General features: G+C 35.4%; 1 protein-coding gene, 1 non-coding gene and 1 pseudogene across 2 annotated transcripts; 1 reads left to right on the forward strand and 2 right to left on the reverse strand.

Moving 5' to 3' along the window:
* Window positions 1-233: 233 nt before the first annotated feature.
* On the reverse strand, window positions 234-2,309 carry LOC131776344 (uncharacterized skeletal organic matrix protein 5-like; annotated as a pseudogene).
* A 770-nt stretch (window positions 2,310-3,079) lies between these two features.
* On the reverse strand, window positions 3,080-10,655 carry LOC131776323 (palmitoyltransferase ZDHHC3-like). Its single transcript, XM_059092488.2, has 10 exons — window positions 10,527-10,655; window positions 9,107-9,195; window positions 8,549-8,619; window positions 7,988-8,055; window positions 7,602-7,646; window positions 7,096-7,157; window positions 6,532-6,625; window positions 5,906-5,978; window positions 5,420-5,525; window positions 3,080-4,990 (listed from the first exon to the last, which is right to left on the reverse strand). The coding sequence occupies exons 1-10, from the start codon at window positions 10,643-10,645 to the stop codon at window positions 4,908-4,910; spliced, it is 810 nt and encodes a 269-aa protein (XP_058948471.1). The 5' UTR covers window positions 10,646-10,655; the 3' UTR covers window positions 3,080-4,907.
* On the forward strand, window positions 9,959-10,033 carry Trnas-gga (transfer RNA serine (anticodon GGA)). Its single transcript has one exon. It is a non-coding gene; the product is annotated as a tRNA-Ser (tRNA).
* Window positions 10,656-10,907: the final 252 nt, after the last annotated feature.

A 10,907-nucleotide genomic window follows, 5' to 3' on the forward strand; every position in this document is an offset into this window, starting at 1 on the left:
TGTACCTATACTCCTTTACTGTTTACCCTCCTCGTTTGTCAAACTTTTAATTTGCAACTTGCGACATGATAAAAAAAGGCTGAGCGAAAAAAACTTTGTTTTCCCTTCAGCTTGGCAAGTCAATTTATTTTCTTGTACTTCGCCCCGAAAAAACTTGAGAAGGGATGCTGTACCGATATATTTGGAGAATAGATGAAACTCGAGAGTAAAATTGAGAGAATTACGCCTTTTTATACCATTCATCATTTTATTTGTTGCTTCCAATTCTACACAATCAAAACGAGTTAGTGCTGAACTTGTGTATCAATCAAACAGCGGATGTAGATGATTTATATCTTTATACTTCACTGCACCAGAATGTACCCCATGGTTTTGATCTGAACCTTAGCGTCATAGCCGTGCGAGTTGCCGCACGTGTTGGAGTTAAGGAATCTCCATTTTGGGCTCCCTGTGCCAAAACCTATCCTCGAGTCACAGCTCCAGCAGTTGTTTTCATTGTTACTAAGGATTCCGATCCTGGCCTTACTCGAGCCTGGTCCCGAGTCACTCATTACGTTGAACCCTTCTCTGTTGCAGTGCTCCTGTAACGATGCTCTCCGACCAATCAACGACTTCCACGTGTCTCGACCCTTGGATGTCTTTCGATATTTCCCATCAGCGATCAGCGAGTGTAGAGAGTTGGCTCGCATGTGGACGACAAACGATCTCATCTCTGTACCGAGTTTCATAGCGAGGCAGATCTTGGAGAATGGTGTACTCCAGTAGGTAGGTAGCTTGGTCTGGCGATGATCGAACCCAGTCGCTCCTCCCTGAGGATTGAAGGAGGCCTTGTCGGTCCAATAGCTGGAATCATAATGGAATGTTCACTAAAAAAGAATGGGGAAAGTTATTGTCAATATTTAATCTGCTCTTCATATTACCTGTTTGCAAATATCCGTTGAAAAGATAAGTCTAATTCAGCGATTCTCCCGCCAGAGGTGTTTCTCTAAAATTAGGCATATGTTTGAAGGGTGAAATCGGAAAAGGAATTAGCGGCAAGCAAATCAGTGCGAACTGTAACAACAAAATAAAAGTAGAACTGACCGAAAAAACAAACTAAGAATATATGTGGTGAAGAGGAACCGAAATGTGTGGTTCTCAAACCCTCGCCGACTTTTTATTTTTTAAAAAGCGTTCCACTTTACCTTATGGCCATCAATTTTCATGACTAGCGTCCAACCCCCACCTCCACATTTTCCAATTCCATTTCTGGTCATGTGACAATAAACAGGGATTTTTCCACCGCGAGTTTTGAGCGAATAAGCTTTATTTCCTGCGGACCTGACGTGTACAGACAGCAAGTCAGTAAAATGTAAAAAAAAAAACAAAAATAGAAAATGTCTTTTCATCCACGTCATTTAGGAATCTTTTCAAAGAATAATGATACTGGAAACTCAAAGTTTTTCATGGAATTTTATGTCAGTTTTTGGGTATTGGATTCCATTTAAAATCTTGTTGAAGTGGAAATGCCACTGCATGCAACGAAACTGACACCGAATTGCTGCTGTTCTCCGAGATTTTTAAGGGCCCTTGTCTTGGAATGAACTAAAACGTTCTCATACAGAAGCGTTCTCACCCAAAACTGAAGATAACAAAAACCTCCATTCTTCATAAACGAATTCTTGAAGTAATAATTCGTTAAAAAACCCGTGCTTCTCAAAGATCATACTTCAATTCAGATACGATACGATTCTTTTTTCAGGCAAAAAAAGCAAATCACTGATCAATGTGTGGAAACTATTATCAGTTTTTCGAGGTTTGAAAAGTCTGCAATCAAAGAGTGTCTTCTGGTTTCTCATGGATTTCGGGCGCAAACTACAAGTTGACAAGAAGGCAGCAAGGACTTCGAAGATTGATTTGACTTACTTGTGAAAATTGTGACTCAAGTAAATTTCCCGACAGGAGGCATACGTTTCTGTGAGAAAATGAGATAAAATTGAAATAATTCATCCAGGTCGGTTTTGAAAAATTTTCACCATCGACTGAAGTGTGATCATTTACCTTTTGGAGGCGGTCTTCAACACTTGGATACTCCGTCCTCAAGCTTATCAAACCTTTTAAGCATCTTCCTCTCTAAGGCACGAAGAGCTTGAGCACAGGCGTCTGCCGCTTTGGTAGTCATATGACTACCATACATACCGCAAGCGTAAAACAAGAACACAGTTGCACAAACTCTAACAAGCGAAGACATCGTAATAAAAAGTTGTAAACTCAGCACATCAAAGAAGAGAAAAGTCGAATTTAGGTTTTGGTTGGATATGAGCTCTGTCTTATCAATATAAGGAAGTTAGTAGATCTGTCAACAAAGAAACCAATTCGCGAAAATTTTCACGCCGCTCCCCTTGTCAATTAAAATATTACCTGTTTTTTTACCTCTCATCCATAATATCCGCTCGCTACATTTTCACGGACTTCGATTGTTTTATTAAATCTATTCACTATTCAAACCTCTCGTTTCCGAACATAATTAAGGCTTTGAAACAAGTTTATTTCCGCTCCATGTTTAAGGATAGAACGTGAGTGTTAAAAAAATTTTTAAATTTGTGACGCGACGAATGAATCATTTACATAATTATGCAGAAGAAAACGCATGGTTTTTGAATTGTAAATTTTTCACTCGATAGTTATCCAACCAAGGGCTCTCTTCTACAATTACTTTGGTACTGTCGAGAAGAACTCGTTTAATTAACAAAGCTTCTGGGGTCGGCTACCATTTCCTTAGCCTACGTGTAGCCGTACCCTCCCCCCGCCAAGGTGAAACGGAGGCGAGGCAACCGTTTCACCTTGGGGGGTAGGGAGGGGTGCGGCTACACGTAGGCTTTCATTTTCTTTATTCCCACAAACTTTACGAATGATTCAGAAGCACTACTGTGAGGAGAAATTGGATGCTGGTCACTCTTAAGGGTGGTAAGGGTTAATGAAAGAAACATGTCTGACAGGACCTCACTAGTAAGGATTTTCATCGGATAGATATTATTTCTCTATCAAGTTCTGGAACACATAACGCTTCTTTTTGTATCAAACATTGTTCTTCATATCACAATTTTTAATATTCAGCTTACTCACAGTAATTGTATAATAATAAATATTTGAATAATGTGTACATCTTAGCGTTTTTGAGAGAGGAAACACTTACAACCTAAACCAACCTAAATACTTGAAAATAATATTGTTGGTACTACTTTGTCAACACATTGGACATAAATTATGCATGGAGAAATATTTATCACGAGAATGGATGTAAATAGGTTATTCTTCAGCTATCTTTTTCATACCACCAGAGAGAGAATCAAAGTTGATATAAAGCTTCTTTAAGAGCAATTTTCAATTTTAAAGGTGTCAAAAGTAATCCGGAATCACATTGGTTTTGCTGTGCCTCATTATGCAATTGGTCCAGAAAACTTGCATCACTTTCACAACCAATCACATGCAAAACTAAAACCAAACATGAACTGGTTGCACACATCTTCCCACACTTAAGTTCTCATCGGCTCTTAACCCTTCAACTCCCAGATCAAATTGTAATTCTCCTTACTGTCAGCCATACAGTTCTTATCATGTTAGTTCAGAGAATTTAATATTGGATCAACTAATTATTACCAAATTGATATATTTTTAATTCTCATCACTTATCTGGTTGATATTGTATTGATATTGTAAGGAGAAATTCTGTCTTGGTCACTCATGGGAGTTCAAGGGTTAAAGGTATTTTCCTTTCTTTTAATTAGCTGTTGTGATTACTTTTGTTAAGGTTTTGCAATTCTCAATTGAAAAGTGCTCTAACACTGACGTGGAAATTAATAAGTTGATTTCCTTGCATATCAAAGAAATCCCAAAACAGGAAGACACACAGTGACATCCCACCATCTTGGAATTTGCACTTGCACGCATGTGTTAATAATGTACTTTTACTAAAAGAGAATGGGATTCATGCAATGTATTGTTGTGTGAAAGAGTTATGACCGGTTTCTTAATAAATCTTAATAAATAAATATGCACAGTTAAAATATTCACCTTTTCAAAAATAAATTTTACAAAACAGTATTTTCCAATTTTAAAGCTGAATCAGATAACTATTTTACAGTGATTAGAGGTACATGCATATTGCCTGAATATGTATTTACTGGAGTGATAGTGATTTGTCAACTGATCTTCATAAGAAAAATAAATTTCCATTGAAATTACTAACACTGGCAAAAATTGATATTCAACCCTGTTGCACAGTTTGTGTTGATACAAGAATTGGGTTATTTCAAAATGGGCAAAAAAATGCTTTGATAATGCGACCATATCCTGTGCCACATCCCCATTAGCCAATGACTAGGAAGTTCTCACTGGTGCTTAATTTGCATGCTGTGTAACCAATCACATTTCAAGAATGGCTAATCATGACAATGACAATAATGATGAGGATGACCTTGCAGTGATAATGATAATGAAGGTATATGTGGCTGGTCAAACTACACTCAACTTTAAAGACTGTGTCCATGGGGTGAAATACCAGGAAAAGCATTCCCCTTGCAAACTTCAGCTTTATGCAAGATCATAATTGGTATTTTTCTTTAACTTCCATATCAATACATTATCCTGGAAAAATGTAATAAATATATACAAAATCATAAGCTTAAGGGTGTTATGTTGATGTAACACAAAAAATTTTTTAGACTAATTTACATGAAATGTACTGCAGATTGGAGAAGAAAAAATGGCAAGTCACTTCCAGGGAGTTAATATGGGCTGCCATATTCAAATGAGAGGGCATGTTTTTACACTCCACAAATGAAGCAAGAAAAACGCTCTAACTTAATGACTTCTGAAAGGATCATAGATTCTCCTTCATTGTTTTGTTCTTTCTGAAACCATGCCAGTTAGACATTATAGCGTTCTGATGCTGTTGACCGTTGTGGGCTGGGAGGAGTAGAACATGGACAGAACCAAATGAAAAATCCACCTGTGGTATAAATTAAAATAAACTTTGAGGTATTATGTAGTAAAAAAGATCCTACTAACAAATTACTTCGCTCAGGTTTCAGTGGTTGTGGTATCACTAACAAGAACTGTAATAATCATAATTTTATAATAATGCGAATAAGTAAAGATTTGGTTTCGACGTTTCCAGAACGTCATTATCAAGTAAACTAAAATAATACTAATAATAATACTCGATTTTATTATTTTAGTTTACTTGATAATGACGTTCTGGAAACGTCGAAACGTCGTGTTATGCTTTATAATATTTTATCGCAGATTTTTATTGTCAAATGCTTTATAATAATGATAACAATAATAGTAATAGTAATAATAATAGTACTGATAATAACAATAATAATAAGAAGAAACATAAGTATCTACGTGTATATATATTAAAATAGACAAGCACCTCTTCCAAACACTTCAGCTAAGAGAGCACTCCTTGGTTTGCGGTTTGTTCTGATTTGCCGCTGTACATGTTCTACAGCTGTGAGGTCACCTGTAATGGCTGAGAACTGAAGAGCAAAGACAGAAAGAAAGAAAAATCTCAACTAATGCAGTACCTGGCAGAAATAACTGTAAAAAAATTACTTTGTGCATGGTCAGATCAAGGAAACCTATAAAAACATAACATGGATGTATGCCTAGTTCCCTAACCAGTCATCCCTCCTATCACAATAGTCAAATGTTATAACAAATGTGCCACAGAGATCTAATCTTAAAGATTCATTGCACAATAAAATTCCTTTGGATGTCAGCCTGTTGCATTATTTTATGACACTGCATTGGACTATACTCCTCTCTAAAGCAAAGGGCTTGGGAACCAGCAAAGTTTATTCAACAACAATGTTTGTAGCAATAACTGTTCATAAAATGGTAGTGTACACGTACATACCTGGTCACATAACATAGCTAGGACAAATAAACCAAACAGAACACCTTCGATCATCAAAATTACAGTGTAAATTCTGAAAAAGAAACAAACAGTGTTACATTGGGTTATGTATTTTTTTCAGTGGATCTTCCTGTGACATTCAAAACTTAACCTTTATATTAAAGAGAATCTCAATTAATACTCTCATGAGACAGAAAATATGTAGTTATAATGAATATGGAAAGGAAAAACAACAATTTTTTTGGAATGAAATCTCACAGAAGATTTAACCATTTTTTAAATTCATGTTAGGTGGAGGTCATATATTTCCTGTTGTCATGGAGATAATAATGATTGTTAAATCCTTTAACACCTTCGAGGGACTAAGAGGAAACTGACTTCTAATTTCTCCTCACAGTATCACCCTTGAATGAAATGTAAAGGTCATGAGAATAAAAGAAAATAATCACCAATTTAAGAATCTCCTGATTGTTGAACAAATTCTCTTTGTCAGTTCCATGGGAAAAGTAAAGAGAACAGTGTGGAGAACATGGCCACTGGTGTGATGGTGCAAAGGGTTAATGGTTAGATGAAATTCTAATGCTTTAATTGACTATAGCTGACTCTTCTTTGCAAAACAGACTCACAATCTTGTTCTTTTCTCATAGTCTTTGGTGCAGCCATTGCATTCCATTGTCCATGACACAGCTGTGAGAATTATACTGTACAGTGATGCTAGACCTAAAAGGTAATATGAAGCACTTAGCAAAGAAATTTTAACAACAAAGACAATTGGACATACAATGGTGAGTCCTATCTTCCAACCGCCTCTAGTAAGCTTATGCTGGCACTGGTGAGTCCAAATTAAAGTAAAAAAGGATTATTTCCCCGACACTAAGCATCCTCGTCATTTTGTCTTTAAGTCTTCCATTTGATATCAATATCTGTAATTAATGTTTCTTAGAAAATAGAAGACTTTTTCTGTGTTTACATAGCATCATCTGAACATTTAGGAGAGTTGTGCATGGCTGAGAAACTCTAGAAGGTTTGGACAAAACAAACACTCATCAAAACACAGCCATTAACTACATAGAGTGCAAGCACTATCACCATTTTCTTTAATAAAGTAATCTATATTGAATGTTCTGAGAAAGAAAGACTTACATGGCAAAAGACCTGATTAATGTGCTTACAATTAAAAAATATCTTACCTGTGTAAAACAGGAATAAAATAAAATACTTCTGGTTAGCTTCTCCAACACAATTATTGATCCTATAAGAGAAAATTGCTCAATGCTTTCACGCCATAAAAATACATTTTTATCCCATTTTCCTTTTTGGTAACTTGAATGTACAGTGGGATTCAGATTTATTTTTAGCTTCCAGGTGTAAAAGAAAACATGGTTTCCTATAGAAGGATAAAAAATGAAGGCAAAATGGTGATAATTTTCTAAAGAAAGGTACCCTTATCACATTAGGTTTGAAGTGAAATGTATTTTACCCTTAAACTCTCATGGGTGACCAAGACAGAATTTATCCTTAAAATATCATTACAATATCAACCACATAAGTGATGAGAATAGAGAAAAATAGCAATTTGAAGATAATTAGTTGATCCAATACTGAATTCTCTGAACTAACATTATGATAATTGTATCGTTGACTGTAAGGGGAATTACAAATGAAAGGGTTAATGTGTCAAGTACAGTTTACTTACCAGGGACAGTGATGATCCATTTTTCTTATACACCTTCCACATGTCCTGAAACAGAGATAACAAACTCTGTTGTTAATACCTTTTGATTTCATTGCATTGTAAATTAAACTTGTTTTACCCATTTAGCTCCTACCAGCGATTAAAAAAATTTAATTCTCCCTAAAATATCAATACATTTGTTGCGCAGAAAGATGATGAGAGATAAGAATAATATCAACTAGGGAATATATTTGCTGATGCAACAATAAATTCTCAGATTTGAAATGACAAGAAATGTAACAAGAACAGTGTGCAGAATTAATATTTGGATCTTGGGTTTGAAAGGGTTAATTTAGGCTGGTTTTATGGCTATGGAATTTCCCTTGTGTAACATCTGGTATATGTACCTGCAATGATGTGCCCTCGGTGGACGATAAGCTTCGCATTTTGCACAGACAGTCCATTCATTTTCACTCTGAAACCATCAGCAGATATTTATTAACCTTTTAACTACCAGAGGTGATTAACATGGAAAGTCTCCCTATAATATCCATACATTATCCTGCAACCAGGTATTGAGAAAACTCCAACTTATCAGGTAAGAGTTGTTATCTTGATCTTACACTGAATTCTCATAACTGATTTACAAGGGAATAGACAGCAGCCAGAGGGGAGAATTAACAATCAGATCTTGGGAGTTAAAGGGTTGAGTTAATCATCTCTTTTTCTTGGTATTTTGCTGTCTTCTCAAAAGGTTTAAGTTATAGCATGTACTTGTAAGGTTTATGAATCAATGTTCAACATGTGCAGAAATCCAAGTAAAGAAATGCCTGACCATGTCAAGTAATCCTCTTAGTTGGAAACATTAAATGCAATTTTATTAAATTCTTTCAAGGAAAAATTGAAATATTTTAACAGGTGAGGTCTTTTTCTAAGTTCTCTAATTTTTTACTTCTTTGTTTACTCACCTCTGTTTGCTTAGTTTTTGCTTTATTTATTTCTGAGAAATCAAGACTTGATGAGGGTCTAGCTACCACCCCTAAAAAGAGATGTAAACAGAATTAAACATGAAAGCAAAAACTATACTTTACAACCATTTACAAAGAGAAAACATGCAGTGGTTTCTGTACATTTAGCTAACAAGTACATTCATGCAGGCATCCCTTCCAAAAAGCATGGACTGCCTACACAAATGGTTCTCTTCAAAATGTTACTGATCTCGATACTGTTCTGCTCTGGGCAAACCTCTGAAGTTAATACTCTGCAAGATATGGGGATATTTATTACATAATTTTGCTTTTAATCGCCCCATTTCATAACTTTCTCCTTCAGAGCTTGAAAATTGAAACCAGCTTTCTCTTTCCTTATGGATTAGTTTTTTCTTTATCAGGGCTTACAAAAGCAAATATGTACTTCCTCTTAGCTAATAGCCATCAAGATAAACTGAAGACAAAAAACAAAAATACAAAACAAAAAGAAAAAAATGAAGAAAGATGCTGAGTGCCTTACAGAAGAGCCCATCTTACCTGGATCAGAAAATGATGCTCTGACATGGGATATTGTCAACAGTAGAACAATGATATTAAATATACAAACATGTAAGCTGCCCCAGATGCTAAAAACAAATAAAAGCCAAATGGAGATTAATAAGTTTTGGGAAAGAAAATTCAGATGTCTATTCATTATAACTTTCAAGACTGTTAAATTCATCACTTCACAATATTTTTGTTCTAGAATAACCAACATTGTTCTAGAATAACCAATATTGATTAATGGTTGCTTTGGTTTCTGCAATTTCTCCAGTCTAACCTTCAGAAAAAACATTGGGATTTGTGGAGGGATGCTGGCCATGGAACCAATATCTCCACAATTGGTCTTAGTAACTTTTCCTAATAAAATAAACACTTGAGCTTGGTTACTAAAATATTTCCCCTTATCATTTTGGTAACCAAGCTTTAAGACTCATCATGAAGGGTAGCCAGGCTGAAATCTCAGCCCAACAAACCAGATGGAAATTTGCCCCCATGGACAGAAGACAAGACTCATGTCATTGACAAGTTGAGACCAAAGACTGAAGAGGTCCTGAACTATACCTCTTATAAGTTATTTTAATAATTCAAGACCCTCAAAACACTTCTGTTTTCAGCATGGCCTAAGAGTTGATGGAATATTGAATATGAAAGTGATCTTAACAATAATGAACACTACTTTTAGGCTTTATTTTAACCCCTGCTTAAGTTGTGTTCATTACAGTAAAGATCAATTTCATATTCATTTCTAAATTCATAGTTCACAAATATGATTTTCATATATTCACAGTCACTGATTCATCACTTCATGGGTTTATTAACAACCAACATAGTAACCAGCTATCAGTTGGCTTGTTAGCTCAGTTGGTAGAGCACTGCATCGGAGTTGCAGAGGTCATGGGTTCAAATCCCATACAGTTGTTATTTCAACTACTGCTTAAGTAGAGTTCATCATTGCAAAGTTCTATTTCATTTTCATTTCTTAACCATAATCCTCAGTCCATATACATAATTTTCATATAGTCACAGACATTGACGGAACATTGTTATATTGCATGCTGAATGTAACATACCATATAATACCACAAGACAACTCTTATGAAATCACGATAAACTCTAGTTGTTAATTACTGAAACAGACGCGTCAGTATTCGATCACAGTCATTGAAATGACTGTGATCGAATTTGGCTAAAGGTGGCTGAAAGATTTGATTCCGCAGAATAACTTAAAATTTTTCTCAGTCTATCAGAGAATTACATTTTTAGTCTTAATACTGAAAAAGAAAAGTGATTGACATTCAAATTAAAATGATTAAATACGTTCCTACATTCAATTTATGATGATCGATTCGACTACCTCTTAAAAAATAGCGAGAAAATTATTGAGACGTAGAGAAATAAAATAGTAGAAATTTACCTTTCTGTTAGAGTGGGACGAACAACATGTTGAACTATACAATAGTCTGCATAAAACACAGCGGAATAAGTTATGAAAAGACAAATAAGTCCACAAGGATCTTTATGAAACACCGCCATACTTAAATCAGCTTCATCAGCTGGTACCCAGTCCTGTAAATATTTGTCAAGAAACACGGCCCGCCCTTCAGTGACGTCATTCACATATTTATTGCTCTCTTCCTTGTTGTTATTTCTCAGATTTTTGGCTCTGTCGTTACTTTCTCGTGAGCAATTTTAGTCTTAGATGTGAATTTATCGCATGATGTGGGTAAATTTTCATGTTCCCAAATTTTAGTGTACAAATCCTACCTTGAGTTGCGTTACTGTTTGTTTGATCTGT

This window comes from Pocillopora verrucosa, chromosome 6 (genome assembly GCF_036669915.1).
Source record: "Pocillopora verrucosa isolate sample1 chromosome 6, ASM3666991v2, whole genome shotgun sequence".
In the NCBI taxonomy this organism is placed as follows: Eukaryota; Metazoa; Cnidaria; class Anthozoa; order Scleractinia; family Pocilloporidae; genus Pocillopora; species Pocillopora verrucosa.